Source organism: Triturus cristatus, chromosome 12 (genome assembly GCF_964204655.1).
Source record: "Triturus cristatus chromosome 12, aTriCri1.1, whole genome shotgun sequence".
Lineage (NCBI taxonomy): Eukaryota > Metazoa > Chordata > Amphibia > Caudata > Salamandridae > Triturus > Triturus cristatus.
The window spans coordinates 17,146,395-17,171,778 of record NC_140595.1 but is presented as its reverse complement, the minus strand read 5'-3'; the positions used below and the strand labels follow the sequence as shown (position 1 = coordinate 17,171,778).

Genomic DNA, 25,384 nt, shown 5'->3' with positions numbered 1-25,384 from the left:
TTGTGTGCAGTTTTCCAAGACTAACAAGTACCTCTTCAAGGTTGTTTTGGGGCATGGAATTTAGGATTGTTTTTGGCGCAATGTAAAGTAAAATAACGGAGGAAACTGAAGCGACAGTAAGATTTTTTACATTTTTTTTTTTTTTTTTAACTATGCATTTGTGGAAATGCAATCCACCAATTAAATACTTACTACCACACAAATATTTATAACAAGTAGTAACATCGAGCACAACGTAATTCGAAAATTCAGTACGCGTGCATGCTCAAAAAAACCCAAAAAAACTCTATTCATAGTGTTAAGGAAAATATGATAAGTAATCTTATTTATAAGATTACTTTTGACATTTACATGTAACAGCCACATCAAGCTTAAGGTCATGAGCATTGCATTTAGTGTGCGAATTGGGATTTGCATGGCTGTTGTGCAAGGCATGCATTGCTATGGTAACCATAACTTGTAAATGTCAGTGTTTTTTTTAATTAGAATCCATGACTGCATGTTAAAGTTTTGTGAGTGAAATTCTGTTTTGTATTTTTCTTTTAAATAAGTTACAGCATTATGACTGAAGTTAATCATAGCTTCCCTTTAACATTTTTTTGTTTAAGATATGTATCACACAAGTTTTTTGGGGGGGAAAAGAGTGGAGCAGTACAAGTAATTGAACTTAAAAATAAAGGGGGGGGGGGGGAAGGTGTTTGTAGCACCATCTAGAAATGCATCTTGCATTTCAAGCAAATAGGTCTCCCATATTGAAGAAAATGAATCTCCGGTTATCTGTCTTCTGTATTATGGGCCTGAGAAACCATCCGGTGCCGCTCCAAGAATGCTTTATACTTCAATCTTCTTTCCTCGGATCATTCAGGACTTTGGTATGAAGTAAGTGGTACTGTAATTTGTCAGGGACTTCTTACACACAAATGGCTCTAGTAGGTAACACAACCTTTTAGGTCTACTGACCTCTTACAGGTGAAGTCCTAGAGCAAATTAGGGACAGAAAAGGTCTTAACAGTGACATACTTAATTCTAGGACTCACTCACTGACATCAAAATAAAATCTTCAGATGGATTACTTTTTCCACAATGGGGATAGTTAGATCTGTTAACGGTTTTAACACCTTATCAAAATACCCTTAATTTGTGTGCAATTGTTTTAGCCTACATCGGTTCTCAAAGAAGTTCTCAATATTGGAACTCAAATCAAAGTGCATCTGATTTAAGATAGAAATTTACACAAGGTATTGATGCGGGAAAGCCTCCAGCCTTTTCAACATTTGTTTCAGAGGCGTCACATAAACATACAAAATCTTAAGGGGGGACCAAAGTACACACTGTTAACAAAAGTGTTGCCAAAAATTGTGCCAGTGCTACCACCAGGGCACAATTACTTAGAAAGAAGGCATACCACCAAGGGCATTTCCCCTTTACTCCAACTTTGACGGAGGCAACAGACCAAAAAGTTGTGGTCTACTCTGCCACAGGCTGCCGCAAGGTAAAGTGTGATCAGCATCACAGGGTACTGCACACCTCCCATGTCAAGCAGGTACAGAGTGGCTCCAATCATTCCAGTTCATTGACATGACCAGGCAAACCCCAGTTTCATTAGCAATGGGCATAGAGACCTTCAGCTTCAATATGCAAGGACACTTTAACAAATAACTAGTGAGAGAGCTATCCCTTCTAGAAATAACGATATCGCCATTAGTAGCATAGTATGAGCTCCAAAGGAGACTTTTTTAAAGTACGGATGCTGCTTTCAGGCATGATCGCACTAAAGTCTCCATCACTACCCCGAGTTACAACTGCATCCAAGGCATCGATTCATTTCAATCTGCAGATTTTGCATCTATAATTGAGGGAAGCAAGTGACACCCCTATACACTGATATACCATTGAAGACCACGACGATCATACCAAGCACCCACACATTTATCAATAAAATTCAGACACCGCATTTCCCACTACCCGAACTTGTGAAAACAAACTTTAACATTCCAGAGTTATCGAATTCAAAACCTTTTTATAATGAACATACTTTGAAAGCAGTTACATTGCCATAAACCTATATTGTTAGTAAACAATTCACGGTGGAATTTACACTCCGACATTTGTTCATCAGCACTCCAACAAACCTTCCTTCACTCACTGCTAACCTCAGTACAGTACCGTCTGTCGCACAGACCAAAATACCAACAATAATTGCAGGTCCTGTAAGGGACCCACACTGCCCAGTACATGCTCTAGGATGCAGAGCTTATGTACAGGGATGAAAGGTCAATTTGCGGTTTTGGCCCACCTGGGTTGTAATGGTTTTTTCAAGACCAGAGACAACCCTCCACATTTTCAAGGCAGTACCACTTGGCCACAGAGGGCAAAGGGCACTGGGTCTCCGAATGCCTAGAGCCGGAGATCAAATGTTTAGCAATTTCGGGGCATACACCTTGGCAAAAGGCTGCACCAGTAACCTCACCAGAACTTTGCAACTCTTAATGCTACATCTGAAAATATTTGCTGGAGAAGACTCTGGGATCCCCAAACCTTGGCACCAAAGACTCTAGAACCCAAGGGGAACTAAAATATTTGCAAAAGGACCAGATGGAATGGAGATATTGGGACTGCTCCGTCACCTTTACTTTGTCCTATTCAGAAAATAGTTCAAAACCACGTGTCATATCCCTGGGAGGCAGCAGGAACTTGCCCCAGCGCTACCAAGTGATTCTACTACCCTCCATTACCATAGGGAGCTCATCAGCCTTCCACATCAAAATCTTTCAGCACTCGCGACAGCAACGTATCAGTCCATGGGGTAGAACTCTCATAACAGCGCTTATTTTATCCCAGTAGATGGGTTATGGTGAAACTAACCTCGAAGACGCATGGAAAAAGGAATCAAATGTAGAACAGAACTTTAACCAAAACCCATTTTCATTCATATCTTTACGATGGTTCAGGACACTCAACTTTTACCATTCTATCATTTTTATTGGAATACAATTCTAACATTTATTAGCATTTTTCTTTTTCATGTAGCAGCCATGTTTAGAGATGACCATTTACTGTGTGTGATCACTCAGTTACAACACATGTGGCTTAAGCTTCACACCACAGACCTCGAGTTGGGCCTTCGCTGCTCAGACAAATTACTCAGGAAGTGCAAATTAGTTCTTGGAGATCAAACCTCCTCAATCAAGAACACAGTGCCCTTGCCAGGGAGGAACAAATGCAACCTCAAAGTTGATATTACTATGTCACTCGACAATCTGAGTTGGAGACACGGTCTGACAAGTGGGTGAAGGTGAGTAAGTTCTCAATAACTTAACTTATGAAAGCACCATGTCGACAGAGCAGAAAACTGCTCGTGAATACTAACAGTCAAAGTCTTCCTCATGAAGTGCAGCCAAGAAGCCCCCAAACAATTACCAATATACCAGGTATCGAATTGATCACTGTGTCCAGACTGAAATGTTTTTTCAATCCAAAAATATTAGTCAACGTTTTTGTCCGCGCTCCAAGCAAAGCTTTAAGTATGGGAACATTTCTCCCTGTATCCCAAGTAACCTACACACCAATAGTCATGGCAGGTCACCCACCTGTGCCAGAAGCAAACATACGAATTTGGATTTTCTAAAACTGAAGCAAGAAATTAATCTGACGCATGAATGGTGAGAAATAGAAAAAAACAAAAAGAAAACATCTTATCTTTAACGTTTCAATAGATGCGACTCAGTACTCGTGCAGATGAAACACTTTATCCGGTAAGCCCCGCTATGATCTACCCTCCAACACAGGGAAGAGGAGAGGTGCACATTCAGGAACCAACGTTTAGCCATCAGCCCCAACACACCGCTCCTCCAATGGAGTCTACCTCTGTGTCAAACAAGACCATTTACTTCACCTAAAGTACCAATTCCATAATTTCTTATTAGGTTAGTTCTTCTCGGACAGGACTCTTCAAAGGTTGTGTGTCATATAGAGGCCATGCAAAGTCCACTTTATTCAACAAAAAGGAAGAGATGCACATAGCAAGAGAACAGAGAGAGAAGGCGATATACATTGAAATGTGGGACATCTCATATCAGATACCAGTGGAAGGTCCTACCACACCAAGAGCATTCAGAAGTGGGCTCAAACAGTGCTAAGAGGGGTGAGGGTGCGGAGATATGTGCATACATGTCAGCTTCAAAAGGGTAGACTCAGCATGCTGCCATTGCTCATAACCCGTCCCCTAATAACAAATAAAGCATTTCAGCCAGTCTACTGGAGGGGTATTCTGCACGTAACACAGTAGGGGAAGAGCCTAGAGGGTTCACAAATGTGACCCATGATTTAAAGTACATAATGGAAGGAGAGTGAATCCTTTTCTGAGACGGTTTAGAAATAAAGAATCTATGTAAGTGACTATGTTCTGTGCAATGGCAGGAAAGTCCACCGCAAATTCGAAATACAAACAGGATCCATTAAAACTGAACATTGTTTTCTTCGAGGTGTTAACATCCATTGATAAACTTAGTTTCATGTCAACCAGAACCCTTGGCCCCGTAAGAGTCCCACAAATTAAATTAATTCAGAGTCACGTGATTGTGGATCACCCAGTCCTGGGAGGTAGGGATTGACAGTTTATTATTTTCAAGATATACAATTTCTAAACCACATTGAGGTCATTAAAAACAAAAAAACAGATTCAGAAGTAAACATCTAAAAAGGCACATCATTTTACAACTTTGTTCCATAAAGACTGGTAGACTCTAGCTTTTGCACGCCCAGCCTTGCAAGAAATCCACTTTATCCCCAGCTAGATGGAAATCCTTCCCAGTTCACAAGCCTCATTCCTGCTTTCAGACCACTAACTCCTGCCTCCTGCACTTCCTGCATTAGGGTCATTGGCGTAGTTGAAAATGGCAGCTGCAAGCCGCTGCTGATATGCCGTACCCACAATATCATGTGCCAGTCCAGAGAGACAGGATTGCTGATGCAACAACCAAACAGGTAAACATCAAGCAATAAGAGCGTCAGGTGTGTTCGAGAGCTACCCCTGCATCTCATGTTGCAGCTGTGAGAATCGGTCATCTTCCCCGCCGGCCCATCAGCCCTTCCATACCCCGCCTGCACACTTCATTAGAGCAAAGGTGTTCCTAAAGGCATCTCACGTACACGGATGATGGAGTTCAACTCGGGCGCAGTCACTTGCTTGGCTCGTTCAATGGCTCCCAAAACCTGCTGCTGGTGCTGCGAGGAAAGAAAGCCGAAATCAATAAACACCCTGAGGATTTCACCAAGCAGCAGCAAGAGCGTTCTGCAGACCAGCCAGCCGCATTTGACAAACAGGTACTAAACCTCAAATACTTCCACACCCTCACTCCCCAAAAACGAAGTGACCCCATATTGAATACTCAAGCCCAAGTCTTCCAATGGCACACCCTCATAAATGAATCCCTTTTCTACTGCAGGTATTTTATAGTATTATGAGGCCCAACGCAATAGCCTGCAAGGATCCGCTGATTCAGCAACAGCTCTCACGTTCTATGGCAGTAACAGTAAAACATCCCCTAACATTTCTAAAAGCAGGGCTGAACGGAATAAAGTTTAAGCAATACACAATACAAAGACCACTGTCCCCAAAAGGGATTCACAGACTTAAGCAGGCCATACTTGAAATTTTGGTCTTCAGTATCGAAGAATCATTAGAAGTCTAGCAGCAATCCTAAGTAAGGATTATGAAGACGTGAAAGCGTTAATTTGATTTATTATCTGAGAAATGAACCAAGTTCCATCAATCTTGTGGATCCATTAAATATCATCTGCTCAAAACACACTCCTTCGCAAAACATTTGAGAAAGTCTCTCGCCACTGAACTAGGGTAGCTATGCAAGAACCATGCAGACTTCCAATAATCTAAATGACGGGACAGGGGAAATAGCAACTCAAGGCCAATATTTAGCTTTACTAAAAGAATAGGAAAGATAGAAATACGAAATACAAAGGAAACGGAATTGTGCACCACAAAGACAGCCCCATTGCAATTGAGAGCCTGTAGCCTACTAGGATTGGTTGAGGAACCAATACATTCCATTACCTCGAACTGCAATGGCTCTCCAAGGACGGGCTTGTCAGGTACCGTGGTATCAGAGAGTGACCAACTTAATGCACCCACACAAGCTAAACCAGACGCAAGTTGTTCAATCTCTGGGGTTGGTCCTGTGTGGGCCTTCAGCCACAGGAGTCTTGCCATCAGCACATACACAGGAAGTGTCCATTTGATGCTGCCACTGACACATCGCAAAAGCAAACATCAAGGAGCTGCTTATACCCTGTAAATTACTCTTGGACCCCTGGCTTCACGGTCATCAATGCCATCAGTAGCATTTTCTCCCCCCCCCCCCCCCCCCCTCCAAGTGTATTCCGCTGAACTCCTGACTGACTCAAAATACACAATATTCAGGACCACCTCAAATATTCCCTCACACATAAACCTTTTGAAGGGGATGCGTTTCCATCCACGTGCAACTTTTCATGTCCAACTCTGCCAGCCACAACCAGCACTCCAGCATCAAAGAGCCCAAACTCCAGGGTACATGAGAACTACTAAACTCGTGTAATTAGTACAAGTGTATTCAAATGGTGCCTGGGTTGAGTGAGTTTGACAGGTCCGCTATTAAACCTCTCCTTTGGGTCATCATGACATGCAAGGGCAAGCGTCAACCACTCGAGAGTCGGGGCAAGAGCAGCGCACATGTAGAAGACCTCACAGACCGCAAGAAGAATCTGTGCCAGCAATCTTCACTGCAGCACAGCCACCCTTGGTAGGAAGCTAGGCTACTCCATCTTTTTTTCTCCCAATTCTTTCTAAACCGTTTTGTTTCCTAATCCTCTTTCATTTAATCTGCCCTCACAGCCAAGGTGCAGCTTTCCAGCGCACCCACTGCAGATCATCTGTGAGGAGCAGTGCATGTTTAGAACACAGCGAGGGGAGGTGACGCAGACTCCACTGCCTGAGCTGCTGTGCCTAAAATCTGCATAATTCAACATAAGCAAGAATAATTTGAATGACACTATGAGCATGCGTACGGCAGCCGTCGCCAAGGTGCCTATCGCACGATGCGGATGGTCAGAATGTGCTGCTGGCACTGGCCTATAATTCACCAAACTAGATGCAGCCTGCATCACTCAGCACACAAGAAGCACCGTGGTCTAAAGCAAAATCCTGAACATTACCCAATAGGCAGGTCACTTCCACAAAAAAGGGGTGCATACACTCAGTCACATGTAGGACATGCAACAGTTTTCTCCAATCCTACAAAACGCTGGGCTGTTCAGAAATCTACCTTCTACTACATAGACTATATCAACGCTAAGCAGTTTCGCTATAGGGTACGGAGTGACTCAACATGCGCATAATTAAAAAACACAAAACTAGAAGGCAAGTCAGTAGAGACTGCACCGGATCCACTTGGACCTGCTGCTCCCAGATGGGAAGGAGCCAAGAGGGTTCTGGCTAGCAGACAAGGTGTAAGTGGAGGCCTCAAAGGATCGATTCAAAAGCACGAGTCGAGCCACTTCCAGCTGGCTGGTTGCAGTCCTCAAGCACCAGCTGCCTTTTCGGTCACCAAAGCAGCAGTTCTCATTTTTAAGCCTGGCATATGGACAACGCATTTTATCCGCGGGCCAACACCCATCAAAGAGGATACTGTATAATGCGAAAACTTCCAATCCTTAGTGTCCAAACCTCCTTCAGGCAAAGTGACCACAAAATGTCAAACTGACACCATTGGAGACTGGAGTCAGAGTGAAGCAAGGATTCCACACTCAAATGGATTCTTTCTGTGGTGCAGAATAAGTGTTCTTTCCAAACTCCTTCCTACGCTAGGCTGCAACAGTCTACACCCCCATTCTGGCAGATATGTGACTTACTCCTACAATTGTTTTCTGAATGGTGCAAGTAATGCGTGCTCATGTGATGTATCAAATGTTCTCAGCATATTCTTGAAGGGAGACTAAAATCTTATGTTTGCCCTGGACAATTCCACGAGTGATGTAAAAATACCACCATCTTGAGAAGTGCTGCAGAAACTGCTCAAATCAATGCACAGTAATGAATACTGGTAACGCAGACTTGTCACTTGGGCACCTACCTTAGTGAAGATGGTGTGTTAACGGTGGTGTGTTATGAAACTTCCCAGCACACCATTACATTTTATCCAAACACATCTGCCATCTAAAATATGCAAGAAGAAGCCTGCATCCCCAGCGAAAGACCACATTATTGTGGAAGGTGTTGGGTCAGGCACATGAAGGGTGAAAAGAGGATTGGAACAAAATAAAAAGCCAAAAAGACTCGTAGCTTGCTGCACTTGTCCCAAACGGTCGCTTCACTCCATCCAATTATTTCCCAGTGAGGAGTTTCAGCTGTGTTCGGAGTCAAAGGGCTCTGTAATTCCAAGATTCACCCAATGTATTTGCTAGGACCCGGCGGGATTGGGTTAGGAAGATGAAAAGGGGAGCGCTCTCTTCTACAAGATGCTTCTTGAAATACTCGGCAAAAATAGTCCAGTAAGAACCGCCCACCTCCCTCCCCACAGCCTCGACTACTCATCCAAGTAAATGAGGCTTTGAAGACCCAGTACCTCAGCATACCGCGCAATAAGAAACATGCAGCCTCGCCTTCGACCCTAGGAGCTCCTACAAGGTAACAGACCTCTGGTAAAGACCAGAAGGGGGAGTAGGTTCCACGACCAATCATCCTACCAACAAAACATAAAAAGCTAACACGGAGCCTAGTAAGTGAGACCATTTACGTAGCATATAGCGTTAACTACACTGCTTCTGATTGTGGTCGGCGTGTAGTAGAACCAGTTACATTATAATCAAGGTAAAAAAAATAACATAAGACAGTCCACAGAAGCAAGTAAACTTGGTGTGCATGACCACAGCACATCCGTGCACCTCAAAGTGGTCACCCATAACATACCTGCCACATGCAGCTTTGCCGGGGGAGACACTGCATGGCTGAGGACTAGCAGGATACCTGAAGGAGGCTGGCTTAGTATATGGTACACACTTATTTAAGTGATGCACTAATCCAGACAAACCTTATAGTGATTTTAGTGGTCTCCGACATCCTTTGAAAGCTCTACTCTCAAGTGGTAGCTGTGGAGAGTGCCTTTAGGCTCATCTTTAAGGAGTGTAAAGCAGCTTGTTTTACCAAACTTTAATAAGTAGTGCAAGTTAAATGAAAATGAACCACACAGTGTATTTATAAAAAATAAAGTCTATTTATTACACAACACATTCACTAACACATTGGATTATCTCCTTCCCGGAGATAAAACACAACGCACAAGAATACTTTGAAATAAAGAAGGGAAGTAGCACAAATATACACTGGTCTCCAGGGGGAGACCAAACCACATATTAAGAAAATGGAATGTGAACTGCAAAGGTGAACAAGACTTGGATCAGAAGACTCAGAGTAGCTGAGGACACAAGGAACCCCCCAAGGTAAGTACCTAGGAACCCCACGGAGGCTGTAGTCGGAGTGGAAACACAGCTGTGTGACCAATGGAAGTCAAAGTTGCAGTTTTTCAGAAGGACCCTTCTCAGAGGACCCCGAAGATACCCTTTGGAAGACTGAGGTTGAAGAGCCACCCGACGTGGATACCACAGGAACCAGGTTCACTGCACTAGGGAGGCCGGGTGCATAGAGGTGAAGTGACGTCAAAACCTGCTGTAGACAATGGGAGACTTCGAAGAAGATGCCTCTGGAGAAGACTGAAGGAGTCCAGTGGAATCCAAGGGTGGATTCTGAAAGTGAAGAACCTGCAAGCAGAGGGGACAGAGTCTATGCTACCCGGAGGTGACAAGGAGGCATGGAAGCACAATGCCCACCAATATCGAGAGGTTCAGAAGAGACTGTGACCTTGTTCCTTCAGCTGTGAGGACCAGGTGACGCTGAGAAAGACCAGGAACCGTGCACAAGCTGTCCCACTTAGGGTGTCCGGTGGGAGCACCAACAAGCCTTGGTACCTGCAACTGGCGGGAAGAACGAAAAGGGGCAAATGCTGGGACCAGCAAGGTCCAAGCAACTCTAAGGCTGGAGAGTCAGAGCAAGCAGGGGAGCCCACTGAAGCAAGAGAAAACCCTCAGGAGGAGCCACAGGTCGAAGACACAGGTGTTGCAAGAGGACCTCAAGGAGCTCACCAAAGTTGGAGGCCCACAAAGCAGGGAGGACTCTGTTCTTCAGGAAGCGCGTGCTGGAACTTCTTGTAGCCAGAATCTCTCTGGAATGCAGAGCTAACCAGCATTGGCAACAGCAAGATAATGCAGTGCACAGGTATTAGGTCTCAGCAGCCAAGACGAGGGATACTGTCCTCCAAATTGCAAGGAAGACCGAACCGGCCTCTAGGGAGCCGCAGAACCACCGGTGGGGCGTCAGGAGCAGCCCGCTTCATTGCGGTGCCTGCAGATGCAGGGGAGTGACTCCTTCACTCCAAGGGCGATTTCTTAGGGTGTCCTTGATGACCACAGGTCTGTTGAAGAACCTGGATGAAGTGCAGACACAGAAGACTTGAAGAACAGCTAGACCAGGAGCAGCAGGAGTCTTCCGTGGTGCAGTCCTGGTATCAGTCAAAGTCCAAGTGCCCAGATGATTAAAGAGCGACGTAGTTTCAGGGTGGAGTCTGGTCCCACAACAAATCTGAGGACCATCTCACGGAGGAGCCCTAAAGTACCCTAAGTAAAAGGTTGGGACGACTGGGGGGGGGGGGGGCACTGTACAGAGGGGAGATTATGGCCATGTCCTTTGTCCAGTTTCGCTCCAGAGCGGGAACCAAAGGTTTCTGAACTGGTTCAAACTGTAGTATGCAAGGAGGGCACTAAAAGTACCCTTCAAAGAAGTCTGGTGGCGCTGGCAAGCGCCCCCACCACAGCCCAATACACCAAGTTCTGTCAGGGAGGAGGTCACACCTCCCAGCGAGAGGAAACCTATATTCCTACCTTTCCCTGCTCTAGTTTGGCTCAGCGTCAGAAGACAAAATAGAGTCGGAGGTCGGCAGCAGCACTAGCTTGCTGGCAGACCCTGAAAGGCTGTTACCAGGAGTACAGAGGGTCCCCGGTACATAGGATCATACTTCCAACACTGGAATCAGTGTTGGGGTATGATTCCAATATCTTTGATACCAAACATGACCGGATTAAGTGCAGCCATAATATAGTTGGCATCTTGTATTGACTTACGTCTACTATAGGTCTTAAAATGGCTGACTGCCCTTACAAAGCCTGGAGAATCGACTCCGGGGTTTGTAGGGGTGTCCTGCTCATGCAGGGGCACCCTCACACTTATAAACAAGCACGCTGCCTTCAGGACTGAAGGGCCTGCCATAGGGGTGACTAATAGGTTTAAAATGCAATTACCTCAGATATAAGGGAACATATATATGGCGTAAGTGCTGCTAGCACCAACTTACACAGGCTGCAAGGGCAGGCCCGTAGTCACAGTTTGAGTGGTCTCTCATGGGTGGCATAATACATGCAGCAGACCATGGAAGACCCCTGGGTACCTTAGTACCATATACTAGGGACTTGAAAGGGTACACCAGTAGCCAATTGTGGAGGTACCAAAGTACTTACCAGAATCATTTAGGGGAGAAAGCAGTTGCTGGGGTCCCGATTGGCAGGATCCCAGCAGAATAGGTCAAAAACACACTGACACCAGGCAAAAAGTTGGGGTAACCAGGAAAGCAGATCCTACAATACCTCAGAGGCAGTGGGCAATAAAGGGCAGCTGGCAGCCTCCTCCTATAGTGTCAGCAGAGCGGAGCTGGCTTCTCACTGCTTTACTCGAGGTGAAGATCCCACACAGATGTTTAACGGTTGGTGTTGAGCAGGAATCGGAAGCATGTGAATAAGTGTGAGTGAGCAGCGGTGAGGGCCGGTCAGCTGCTCATAACTGTGCAAGGGCTGGCCAGGCAGAGAAATGGCACAACGCTGCTTTTAAAAAGGTCTTACCCATCAAGTGCCTCGCTCCCAACACGAAAAGATGGAGAGCATCTCCATGAACTCTAAAAGGGCCAAGGACCCCCCACCAGTACACGACTACAAATTCACCAACCCGGATATGGCTGGAGCACAGAAACTCCAGCCCAGGACATGCCTGCTAGTGACTGATCTCTAGCACCTGTAGGAACCTTCGAGCTCACCCACGGAGGGGACTGCCCACAAACAGCAGGCACGGAGGGGACAGCTCACACCAAGGTGCAAGCAGGATAGACTAAGAACCGTAGTGCAAAGAGTTTGTCATGAGCACTAACACAAGGGCCCACAGTGGTGCAGGCCAGGCGAGGCGGCCAAGGGCCCACAGTGGCGCAGGCCAGGCGAGGCGGCCAAGGGCCCACAGTGGCGCAGGCCAGGCGAGGCGGCCAAGGGCCCACAGTGGCGCAGGCCAGGCGAGGCGGCCAAGGGCCCACAGTGGCGCAGGCCAGGCGAGGCGGCCAAGGGCCCACAGTGGCGCAGGCCAGGCGAGGCGGCCAAGGGCCCACAGTGGCGGAGGCCAGGCGAGGCGGCCAAGGGCCCACAGTGGCGGAGGCCAGGCGAGGCGGCCAAGGGCCCACAGTGGCGGAGGCCAGGCGAGGCGGCCAAGGGCCCACAGTGGCGGAGGCCAGGCGAGGCGGCCAAGGGCCCACAGTGGCGGAGGCCAGGCGAGGCGGCCAAGGGCCCACAGTGGCGGAGGCCAGGCGAGGCGGCCAAGGGCCCACAGTGGCGGAGGCCAGGCGAGGCGGCCAAGGGCCCACAGTGGCGGAGGCCAGGCGAGGCGGCCAAGGGCCCACAGTGGCGGAGGCCAGGCGAGGCGGCCAAGGGCCCACAGTGGCGGAGGCCAGGCGAGGCGGCCAAGGGCCCACAGTGGCGGAGGCCAGGCGAGGCGGCCAAGGGCCCACAGTGGCGGAGGCCAGGCGAGGCGGCCAAGGGCCCACAGTGGCGGAGGCCAGGCCAGGCGGCCAAGGGCCCACAGTGGCGGAGGCCAGGCGGCCAAGGGCCCACAGTGGCGGAGGCCAGGCCAGGCGGCCAAGGGCCCACAGTGGCGGAGGCCAGGCGAGGCGGCCAAGGGCCCACAGTGGCGGAGGCCAGGCGAGGCGGCCAAGGGCCCACAGTGGCGGAGGCCAGGCGAGGCGGCCAAGGGCCCACAGTGGCGGAGGCCAGGCGAGGCGGCCAAGGGCCCACAGTGGCGGAGGCCAGGCGAGGCGGCCAAGGGCCCACAGTGGCGGAGGCCAGGCGAGGCGGCCAAGGGCCCACAGTGGCGGAGGCCAGGCGAGGCGGCCAAGAGCCCACAGTGGCGGAGGCCAGGCGAGGCGGCCAAGAGCCCACAGTGGCGGAGGCCAGGCGAGGCGGCCAAGAGCCCACAGTGGCGGAGGCCAGGCGAGGCGGCCAAGAGCCCACAGTGGCGGAGGCCAGGCGAGGCGGCCAAGAGCCCACAGTGGCGGAGGCCAGGCGAGGCGGCCAAGAGCCCACAGTGGCGGAGGCCAGGCGAGGCGGCCAAGAGCCCACAGTGGCGCAGGCCAGGCGAGGCGGCCAAGGGCCCACAGTGGCGCAGGCCAGGCGAGGCGGCCAAGGGCCCACAGTGGCGCAGGCCAGGCGAGGCGGCCAAGGGCCCACAGTGGCGCAGGCCAGGCGAGGCGGCCAAGGGCCCACAGTGGCGCAGGCCAGGCCAGGCGGCCAAGGGCCCACAGTGGCGCAGGCCAGGCGAGGCGGCCAAGGGCCCACAGTGGCGCAGGCCAGGCGAGGCGGCCAAGGGCCCACAGTGGCGCAGGCCAGGCGAGGCGGCCAAGGGCCCACAGTGGCGCAGGCCAGGCCAGGCGGCCAAGGGCCCACAGTGGCGCAGGCCAGGCCAGGCGGCCAAGGGCCCACAGTGGCGCAGGCCAGGCCAGGCGGCCAAGGGCCCACAGTGGTGCAGGCCAGGCCAGGCGGCCAAGGGCCCACAGTGGTGCAGGCCAGGCCGCCAAGGGCCCACAGTGGTGCAGGCCAGGCCAGGCGGCCAAGGGCCCACAGTGGTGCAGGCCAGGCCAGGCGGCCAAGGGCCCACAGTGGTGCAGGCCAGGCCAGGCGGCCAAGGGCCCACAGTGGTGCAGGCGAGGCGGCCAAGGGCCCACAGTGGTGCAGGCCAGGTGAGGCAGCCAAGGGCCCACAGTGGTGCAGGCCAGGTGAGGCAGCCAAGGGCCCACAGTGGTGCAGGCCAGGTGAGGCAGCCAAGGGCCCACAGTGGTGCAGGCCAGGTGAGGCGGCCAAGGACCCACAGTGGTGCAGGCCAGGTGAGGCGGCCAAGGGCCCACAGTGGTGCAGGCCAGGTGAGGCGGCCAAGGGCCCACAGTGGTGCAGGCCAGGTGAGGCGGCCAAGGGCCCACAGTGGTGCAGGCCAGGTGAGGCGGCCAAGGGCCCACAGTGGTGCAGGCCAGGTTAGGCGGCCAAGGGCCCACAGTGGTGCAGGCCAGGTTAGGCGGCCAAGGGCCCAAAGAGGTGCACAAAAGCAATGGCTGACACTCACCTTACCAGGGCTCTTGGTAACCTACCCTGTATCGGTTTGATATTCTAAACATTTGAATCCTGTCAAGCAGAAACTTGCACAGCCCACACACTTCACTGCTTTCTTCTCTATTCCCTCCCCTGCTCCCTCCCTCTTTACAAGGCAGAATTCCAGACTGGGGAAATCTAAAAAGTTGTGAAAAATAAAAGATAAAAGGGCGGGGGGAGGTGGTGATCTTCCCAATAATAATCTGACCCTTCATGGCAAAGAGAGGAGCTGGCAATTTGACAACGCAGAGCAGGAATTACTGAAAATCCTCCAAACATTTCGTAGAGCCGATCGCTGACAACATTGCATTGCCAAAGCGTTACCACGCACCAGCAACCCTACTGGACTAAACTAGTTAATTTCTAGTTCAGCCACAGAGTTATTCCAGACTGCCTCAAGAGTGGACAAGTAGCAACACTTCTCAAAAACCATTATGCAGATGCGAATAATCTCAAAACTGTTTGTCCCATTTCCAACCTCTCTTCTCCTTGCAAAGCTCATCAGAATATTGTGTAGTGAGAAAATGTACCCAACCCATCCAAGCCACCCTCAACCTAGATCAAAAAACAACCCGTTTCAATGAAGGTAGCGGCCTGCTCCAAGGTGTGGACTATGCAATTTGCATCCTTGATTCAGGAAACTTCTGCTGTCCAATTCTTCTAGCCCCATCGGCGGCTTTCTATAGGGTAAATCACTGCAAGGTTTTTGATGCTCACAAACACAGTACGGGCATCAATGGGAGTATCCGCAAACGATCCCAATCCTACCTCACAGGCAGTTCACACAAGCTAAAAATAAAGCATTTCAAAACTGGTGACTTTAGCACAAGGGGTCCAGCACGGACCTATCCTAGCCCAGGCCCAGACTTTTTTCAACCAATGCATCAATCTCTGGGATCCTCTCTCAGCAACATGCTGAAGTTACCCAATTGTACTAGGAGGACTCCTCTTAAAGGACATCTCATGCCTCGCCAGCACTCTAAACATGGTTCAGGAGTGGATGACTACCCATCGTTTAAAACTGAACACACCCAAAACCACATTCCCCCTCATCCAATCCACCAGCCCCCAGGGAAACCCTGGAATGACTCATGCAATTTCCTCAACAGCAAACTTACCGCCGACCATGCCAAATCCTGAAGAGTCATCCTAGACAGGATATAATTTAACAATCCCAATTCAACGCCATGGACAAATGCGCTCCTTTAATTGACTTCCGCTGTGGAATTTGCAGCTTCGTCCAGAGCAAGAACCTCAAACTCTGGTTCAACCATTGGTGCTTTCTGGAACACTACTGTAATTCGCTCCTGACCGGCCTTCCCACCATTCACCTCACTCCACTAAACGCAGCTCTAGGTAAATAAGTCATGCTAACACCTTATGGAGGCTGGCTGCACTACATGGAGCATCGCTCCAGAACACTTGTCCAACAGAGGCGTACAAGAAACAGATCCCTGCAATACTACCATGATAAGCGACTGTGTGGACACCTCGAATTTGTGGCATGGTTAAAGTCCTTGCCACCAATGCTGGACTCTTCTGCTCTACATTTTAGTTTTTACATTTACTCTACTTTAAGCTGCAGTTTAAGTAATAAAGGCGGGCAATTGAGTTTAAATATTTCCAATCAGAAAACAAATGAGCACTAAAAGGACAGACTAGCTTCACATTTGGGACTGGAGACTCTTAAGTGTTGGAAATGACAAGCACCTGGTTGAGTAAAAATGAAAGAGACAGCAGTTTGTGACATCTCACACACACACAACTTCAGGGGACTATGAACTAAGAGTGAAGGAATGCGTGGATGAAATCATTTCCTGCCCAGTCACTCCCGACAGACACCTCTTCAGGAAAAGGCTGAGAAGGCAGCAGGGACATGTGGAGAGTTTACAATGTCTGTGGATCTGAAAAATTGCCAGTACTGAATTCATGGCATTGGTCTTTATTGTCAAGTCTACAGTAGGAGTCTGGAACCACAAAAACAAGCAGCAGCAGAAAACACACACCGTGTGTGCAAACATGTCTAACAACTGAACTAAACTGCCTTTTATCTATTACAGGTAACCCCACACCCACCCTTCTAAAGCAATGATGTAAAAGTTACCTCTTGTGAAAGGTATGGCAACACCTGTGCGCAGATTCCATTTAATCGCTTAACGATTTCAGCCTGAAATTTTAAAAAATTAAAAACAAATCAATGAGGGAGAAGGAGTTGCAAAGTACACGCACAAGGTACGCGATTCAAACAGCAAGGCTCACACGTCCTACTGCAATATAAAGCATTTACACACGCCTGCTGTTCAAAACACCTAATCTCAGCCAGCACACCCACCCCAACGCCCTCCTCCCCCAAGGCCATGCAACCTTCCACCAATCAGCATCAAAGGCACAACACGCTTGCACACAACAGAATCCACATCTGGCATGCTGCAAGAAAATGCAACGTTCCCCTTACCTGCTTGTGCATTTCAATGTTTAGCCCGTATGACATCTCATAGTACTGGGGGAAGAAAAAATGAGCAAAGTTACCCCAAAACACAGGAACAGCCTGCAAAACATCAAGTTTCTCTTGCTCGACAGACATTTTGGGTCCCTGAAGCATCACTCTTTATAAGACACTGTCACATTCCAGGTTAGTGTGGCTGCTGACTTTCAAACCCAATTCCCTCAACGTCTTTCTTATCTAAGGAATTGAAAACAACACTCAAACTCGAAGTTCAAGCTTTCATGTTTAGTTCTTATAGAAGTTGTTCAATTTTTTTTTACGTTTAATAGTAGGGTGTTGAAGTGCTTCATTATGAACAAATTATTCTTCTGAAAATGTTTTCTAGGCCACAAAGACATTTTTGCATTTCTACTTACATGTTTAGGAATTATGTTAGCACTAGATTTCAAGTTGATGGAAAGTCCATCTGCTACATATATAAAAACGCACGCTGCATGAATAATTCGCAGTCGGTGGAAAGTGTGCCATTTGGGAATTCATTTGTAGTTTACCCAAATTCATTTGGTATTTTAGAAGAATTTTCCTGGAACAAGGCATATAAAATTGTGATCTACTTTTCTCCTAGTTTTTAGTCTTAGCCAGACAGGACGCTGCTAATTTTATATATTTTTTTAATTTTTATCTAATCCTGTATGGAATGCTTTTCTGTAGGAACTCAACACAAGAATTACTGTGTATAACTAGGTTGTGGCATAATTGATCTAATCAGAATATTTTAAGTGGATCGTAAGAGAATGAAAATAATTTTTATATAAATTATTGAAATCATGATAATTGTGCTCATTTTATGTATTGTCAATCCGAAATAAACATTTACTACTACAAACGCATAATTCAGAAATCTGGATTGAAAGCGAGAGACTTCAATACAGCAGGTGGGCAACACAAACGGTGCATTGGCAAAGTCACCAACACTGCCTCCTGCTGGAAGTGTGATGAAGCACACCACTGCCCTGGCCTCCACTATGGAAGGGCCAGTCCACAGTCAGGACACCTTCATCAACTGTGCTCTAGTTTCCAAGGTAGGGACCAAACCGCTTCACAACCAACAACCACCAGCACCCAGGCTGCACACTACTGCCCTCAACCTTATGGGGCTCACACTCATCGCAGAGAGCTCAGACCGGTTCGGAGCCCACCGCCGCCATTAATACAGTTCATCTGTCCTCCCAGTTAGCGCCATTCCAGGGATCTAGGCACACATTATGAATTCCGCACATCTCTTCCCAACAGCAGCAAACTTAAATAGATTTCAAATGGAGGGAAAAAAATGGATTCTGCATATTAAATATGATTGGCTTCTCCAAAAGGCAGATTAAAAACAGGCAGGAGAAAGACATTCTACGCTGCACAAAAGGAGACAATTCCAGTGGGACGAACAGCAGAAAAAGGAGGCAAAGATGACATTAACCAGATATTCCAGAGAGACTAGGAACGTCACAAAAATTCAGAAACAAATGAAGGTACGTGGTGCACAGATTCAGGTTTGTTTCGCACCAACCTCACCCTAGTCTTCAGAGCGCTTCACAGTTAACCACTGATAGAGAGGAGCCTTCACGCTGGCCTGTAAAACAGGCCCCCATACCTGGCAAGCACACCTTCCTTCCTAGTAGCAGCAGCTCAGAAGCCAAGCATCCATAAAGCTTAAACCCACAAGACCTGGACTAACCAAACCTCCACTCAGACCCTCTCTGGAGAAGAAGCACTGGCCCTAGTTTCCTCAACCCGCCTTTGAGTTACTCCAGGGAGACCAACATGATCTCCCCAATAAAGCGCTGAAGGGCACCCTCTCTGGTTTCTAAGCACTCTTCCCATCACTCCTGACTCTTGCACCTGGTTCCAAACTGGCTATTTCTTTGTAAAGACATCTTCCTCTTGGATCAATGCTCTACCATAGATGGAATACTCTGCCACTGTCTAAGAACCGTGGTGCTAAATAATACACACCAACAAAATAAAGTACAAGGAGAGAAACCTGAAGACAGAGTGGGGGGAAACAGCACTTCTTAATTAGTCCCTGTGAAGCAGAGGTGGGTAGTGGCAGCAATACTCTACAGGAAAAGGTCCCGTAACTAAGGTACCCGCAAGTCAAGGCAGAGTAGTACAAACAAGTCTTCCAAGAGAAGGGTTAAGCCAGCCATAATGACAAGGGCTGTTCAACACAACAAGCAACGATCACTGCCCCATTAAGTCGCCAACCTGTTGTACCGCATAGGTATTTATCCTCAGACCTGTGCACACTCAAGCTGGTGCACCAGCAAGCCGAGAGAGACAATGACGAACAATGCATTAATCCAGGGCAGCAATTCTGCTTCGAGTGAAATGAAGTGTTGCTGGGAGGTGAGCCACAGCACGGATTCCATACCATAACATAGTGACGCTGCATTTCGGACTTCTCGCTGGCCAGTTTATCACACTCCAACTTCAAGCTGAAAATGAAGAATACAGTAAGAGCTCAATCAGATTAACTGGGCCCCAACGCAAGCGGCAAAGCAGCACAGTGGTTCTTAATATAATTGCTATGGCCTATGTCTCACGAAACTGCCGCTGCCTGTGCTAGCTCTGTTCCCATGTAGGCTTTTAAAAGGCACTTGTTGCTTATTATAACCATACTAAATCCCTGAAGGCCAAACCTGCGCGCATACGCTTGCTGTGGTCCACTAGTTCACACAGTACATTGTGAGGTGAGCAGGTCTTGCATGCTGGTCCTCCATGCTTCATCATCTCACGCGAGGAGGTGGGCACTACAAGTGCTCAGCTTGGCCATTACTGCCATGTTCCTTTGCTGCTGGTTATGGTGCTGCGCTCACCAACGTTCCAGAGTCTGGAGTACCTCCTCGACAGCCACACAAGGCAAAGATGTGCCCTGCTGTAGAGTCCCCCTTCAGCCTGTCTGCACGATGAGCTGCTCTTCCCTCCCCAAATTCCCATCTCTGCGCCTGCCCATGCTAGTTAAGTACACCACAATCCAATGCAAGGATGCACCCCAAATCAAAAGTGTGAAACTGAGTTCCCAGACCATGAAGGTCCTAAGTCAGGGAGATCTCGGGATCTCCTTTGAGGTCATAAAATCCTTTGAGCAGCCATCAAAGGATCAGCACAATGAATTATGCACAAAACCCCAGTCTGCACGTAAGCCACCCCTGAGATGAAGGAGTATGCATCCTCCACCAACGAGAAGCCCCTCAGAAAATCAACCCCCTCCTCAACCAGTGACCCACCATGTCATACGGCCGGAAGATACGTGTAACTGAAAGCAATTATGGGAAGCAGAGTCCAGTGCACAAAGTCTCTGCCTCACAAAAGGGTCAGTTATCTGCTCTAAGACCACCTGCCCGTAGGCACAAAAGAGGGTACAAAAAAATGAAAAAATAAAAATACATTAAAATATAATAATAACAAAAAAAAAAAAACACATGACTAGCACTGATCAAAGAGGACATTATTATCCAGGAGTCCAACAGATGCCCAGCTGGACTGAACCAGGACTGTTACCGGATAACCAATGGCTATGGAGAAGAGTTTTATTTATTGCAAAAAAATCATTTGGCCCTCTTTGCACAGGATGGCCACCCATGAACACTTTTACACGAAAAGAACATGCATAAACCCAGCTATCTTCAGACATCTGTTTTAAACAACTGCACTGGCCAAGCAGAGACCCTGGCTTTTTACACTCTCCATCTAATGAAGACGGGGAAGGAAGGTGTCACAGATCCTGCATTTCTGGTTCAGAAATCAAGGTAGACCACTACAAAATAAAAAAAAACGCTTTTTAGATGCTTCATATTTGGAAAATAGTCACCAAAAAGTGTCTTCACATTTGAAGCTCAGTCAAGATTCCTGGGGCATTGAAATGAGGTAGATATGCTAGTGACAAACTCGATACAACACGGGCCACAGCACTGAACGTGGTCAAAGGGTTCAGAAAGGCCTTTAAGACATCTTCTTTTGGTCAACTTTAAGGGGGTCGGCTGAGAGAGACCAGCCATAGCATGCCCGCCACCTCGACCCCTTCATAATTTGGGACTTTTGTGGAGCCAGATGCTGAGCCAAGTATGTGGTCGCAGACTCGGCGCAAGGACATCAGGCTGGTGTCTGAAAGAGTGTCCATGATGACTATCTGTGTCCCTCTGGACAGTGCTGGTGCTGCGAGGCCTACCTGCGATTGTGCTTGGATGACTTGTGTGGGGACAGTTGCTGCATCAGGTAAGGGGCCTGAGATTCTGCTGCGGGACACCAGGCTAGTGGCTGACACCTTTTCAGATGACCCACTCGGTGGTGCTGCAAAGCCTACCTGTGATATTGTGCTTGGAGAAGTTGGAACTCATCTTTAATCCGGTCACAGGAGTCGGAGGTGGTGAACTTCAGCTGCTGTGGCAGGTGAGACGAGCCCTTCAATGGGAGAGAATATCAGCTTGTAAATAACGCTGTATTTATAGTGCAGTCTTCCAGGTGTAATACACTAAACAAAATGTGTTAGCATTCAAATTCATAAATACTCGTGCTACAATCATTTGCAAGGTGAAACGTTTAGTGTGGTCCTGGACCACAGGCTGACAGATTCCAGGTTCAGTCCCCGCATACACAGACCCCTCTCTAACTTTCTAGCTGTCAATGTTCATGAATCCCCCTTACACATCAATGGGAAGCTGGGCCTTGTAGAGTGAACCTTTTACAAGAAGTTCAGGCTCAGACCTATCAGTGTGCTTCTCAAAAGACACCGCTACTACACACTTATTTGCCACCCTACTTGTCCTTAGCAGACCAGACACTTTCCATTTTATCGCCTGGCACCCATATTATTGGCCTGAATGGTTTTTAGCTAGAAAACTCTTACCATGCCCAATTATGTCACACAGCCTTGTTTATTTACTATGATGAACATGGTTCATGGACTAAGACGCAGTTAGACCATCTCAATATTTACATACCCTCTGATACAATTTGTCACAATGCATTAGAGCTGTTCTGGACAATTAACAAAAAAAACTTTGCACATACAACAAAGTGTTACAGCAGCCACAGCAGGAGCCTAGAATATGTAGGGGGTGTGAATTCAGAGGTTCGGCAATTTCATTTGGAAAAGTTTATCCTATTACCAATTTTCTAATGATACTAATGGGACATACACTTTTTAAAACAATTTTCTGGTCCATTGCTCTGATGAATCATAAGGCGTCTATGGACCAAACAAACAGTTTAAAAAAAGTGGAGGGTGCATATTTACAATGCCCCAGCGGCACTTTTACAAAGCTACTGAGGTGCAGTATGCCGGCCCCCATTTAAAAGGCCACGCAAAGCCACCCTGCATGGTAGGGGCATTCCATGGATATCGCTGTGGGTGTTCCCACGCAACACCCATGGTTTTTGACACTGGCCCAAATTAATAACAAGCATAAATCTGGGGCAGCGCCAAAACTAACGCCTTCCCAAAGCAGGCGTAACAAGAAATGTTTACATTTCTCCTTTTTTTTTTCGTTACACGTGTGGTGCAGAATGCACACATAGAACGAGGAAAACGCCTCCTTTGATTGTTTTTTTTAACAGGAAGGCGTCCCTTTCTGCACTAACACAATCATGCCAACAACACAAACACCCTTGCATCAGCGCTTGGCTGCAGTGTGCACTGGCAGAAAGCACAGGAATGTGCTGTATCTTGGAGATACAGCGCATTGCTGCCCTTTTCCTTTGACGTAGGTCAGCGCGTTTAGAAGGCTTATGGCGCTACCATACGCTAAAATACTGTAAAATGTGCACCAAGGTTTTTAAGTTACATTCAGAGTCAAAGGAATCAATAGGCAAGATCAAGGTCTTTGTCGAGACGGTATACTTTCAAGGAGCACATGGCTGCTTGAATCTTTCAGATACGGAATAAGAGTTCCAGAGCGGACGTGCATGGCTCAAGAATGGTAAAATCTGTAGACAATATCTCATTTGCTTCTAACCATAAGGATCTTCCCGGATATGGTCACATTTTGAAAAAGGTACTTTGGACTATTTAAGTGAAGCTCCCTTTTAAGCTAAGGGGTTAGTTTTATAGATGGATAATGCCTCAACAGGGAGCTATATTAAAGAACTGCAAGTTATATTTGCTCATATGGGAATCACTGCATTGTCTTGTTACTCAGCGGCTTTGCCCTTTCAAACCAACGACCAAATCCTCCCTCAAGCGTCACACCTTTACACATAATCAGTAGTTCAGTTTACCCGGATGCTGACTCCACCTGCAAATCCCCATGCCCTTCACTGTCCCAGAGGCCTTTCATTACAGGTTCACGCTGGCCAAAGAACGTCGTTTGGTTCCATGTATCCTCGCAGTCCTTACTGCTCCTCTACTGCCTTAAATAGTCCTTTGCCATATGACTTACAACTGCATTTCTCCACTCTAATTGCCTTAACTACTCCTTTCTTTTTGACATTTTCTGGCCCAGTTCCCCCTTTCCTCTAGTTTTAACTCCACCAATCCTTTAAGGCTTTTCCTTCCCGTCTCCATATGGTGCACCGTTCACAATGCCTCTTTTCGCTCCACAATAGTGTTTACTACCACTTGCACCGACAGATTTTTCAACACCCTCCCCATTGTTCTCACAGCTAACTTTCTCTGCAGCCTATGCTACTTCTTTACGTCATGAGCTTTACTACCCCATTACCTTATTATTTGGTGTCCCTCCACAAATTTTTCATACCCCTCCCTACTACACCCTTGTCCTGTTAACAGGGTACTTATAAGTGCTGATCCCCGTGAGGGTATCTAGGTCTTAGTAGCCAGTGTGGGAGGTCAGCCCCGGAGAGCTTACTCAAAGAGCCAGGTATTCAGCTTCTTCTGGAAGTTAAGACGAGAGGGGCAGCTCTAATGAGTTTCAAAAGGTCATGCCAGGCTTTAGAGGTCAGGTATAAAAAGGCGCAACCCTTGGTCTGCTTTTGTGTGTGCAGGAGGTGGGTGCTAGTGACATGCTCCAAAGCAGAGGAGTTTGGAAGGTTTAAGGGAACGAATGTGGTGCTAACTACCCTAGACCCCCTTTGGCCTACTCGGTCCCTGCAAACCTCAATCCTATAGCTTTTACTGGCTACCCTCTATGAGGCAAATGCTGCCCCATCACTCCTATTGCCCCCGCGCACAACACAGGGATCTGAAGCTCCTCTCCCATCCAGACACCCCAGGGGTGGCAGGTGAAATCAAGTAGTCACCAGTTTCCCCCTTTGTTTCTTGCACATCATTAACAGCCCCCATCTGGAGGAGTGTCCGCTCCCCCCCCCCCCCAATCACTCGAGGGTCTTGCATCACTTGGAGGAGCCTCTCCAATGGTAGATCCTGTCACCAACATCCCTCTCCCAACAAAACCATCAGCATGTGGGGCAGGCAGAGCCCCTCCCCTCACCAGGGGGACGCCATAGTGCCTGCACCTAACACCCCCCCCCCACCAAAACCCATCACCGTGGGGACAGGATACCCCTCTCACCATCACTGGGGAGGAACCCCCTGCCATTAACACCCCCACCCAAGTGACCACTATAGGGGTAGAAAGAGTCACTGCCCCTCCCCCCTACCTGCGACTGGTGCCCCCTCATCACCACCTAAGGGGAAGCCCCTGCCAGTGTCTGGGGAGGGGCCTATGTCCCTGATGGTCTGGGCCGGCCGCTGCATGCAGGAGCCCCCCCCCCGCCTGAGGGCTGATATGGGGGGGGGGGGGGCAATCACAGACCCCCACCTCCACCAGAGTGTGCCGCTCATATCCTATTCCTGTCATCTGGGGGTCGCCAGAGGGGCCCCCACCCCTACCACGGGGAGGGAGGTGACAAGCGCCTCACCACCCTCCTGTCACTCGGGGCTTCGCGGCGCCCCTCAGCCTCACCGAGTGCCGGCTTTGTGGAAACATCATGTCCGTCGGGCGGTGTCCGGGAGGGGGGTCGGCGTCTCCCCGCGGCTCCCCTGGCGCTCTCCCTGGCTGGCCTCGTTCGCTGTCCCCCGCCTCCGCTCTCCGCCTCTCACTGCGGCGCAGGTTCCCGTAATGGCGGCTCAGGAAGGAAGCAGCGCTGGGGCGCCACCTGCCGACACCCTGCCCAATCACCGCGCCACTTGTCATCGGTCTACCAATCGCAGCGCCCCCTGCAGACAGGCTGACCAATCACAGCACTCGCCTATCAAGTGCCGCCCAATAGACAGCGCCGATTGTGACAGCTCTGTCAATCAACAAACGCCACCTAGCGACAGACCAATCACAGTGCCCCCTGGAGGCAAACCAATTAAAAGGGTCCCCGGTCACACACCAATCGCAGGTCTCACTCTACATATGTGGTCCAATAACGTCTTGCCTCTTGACA

The 25,384-nt window shown here is 48.6% G+C and overlaps 1 protein-coding gene across 4 annotated transcripts in view; it reads right to left on the bottom strand.

Annotated features, from left to right (window-relative positions):
- Window positions 1–25,139, bottom strand: part of TLE5 (TLE family member 5, transcriptional modulator) — a 33,379-nt gene extending 8,240 nt beyond the window's left edge. Inside the window, exons 1-6 of one of the 4 annotated variants that reach the window (XM_085638838.1) lie at window positions 24,916–25,139; window positions 21,357–21,454; window positions 19,425–19,488; window positions 17,009–17,053; window positions 16,658–16,720; window positions 5,152–5,226 (exon numbers count right to left, since the gene is read on the bottom strand). In XM_085638838.1, the coding sequence (XP_085494964.1) occupies window positions 5,152–5,226; window positions 16,658–16,720; window positions 17,009–17,053; window positions 19,425–19,488; window positions 21,357–21,454; window positions 24,916–24,942 (372 nt within the window). In that variant the 5' untranslated portion in view covers window positions 24,943–25,139. The remainder of the gene's footprint in view (window positions 1–5,151; window positions 5,227–16,657; window positions 16,721–17,008; window positions 17,054–19,424; window positions 19,489–21,356; window positions 21,455–24,915) is intronic. The other 3 variants (XM_085638839.1, XM_085638841.1, XM_085638840.1) reach the window with 3 other exon arrangements.
- Between the last annotated feature and the right edge of the window lie 245 nt (window positions 25,140–25,384).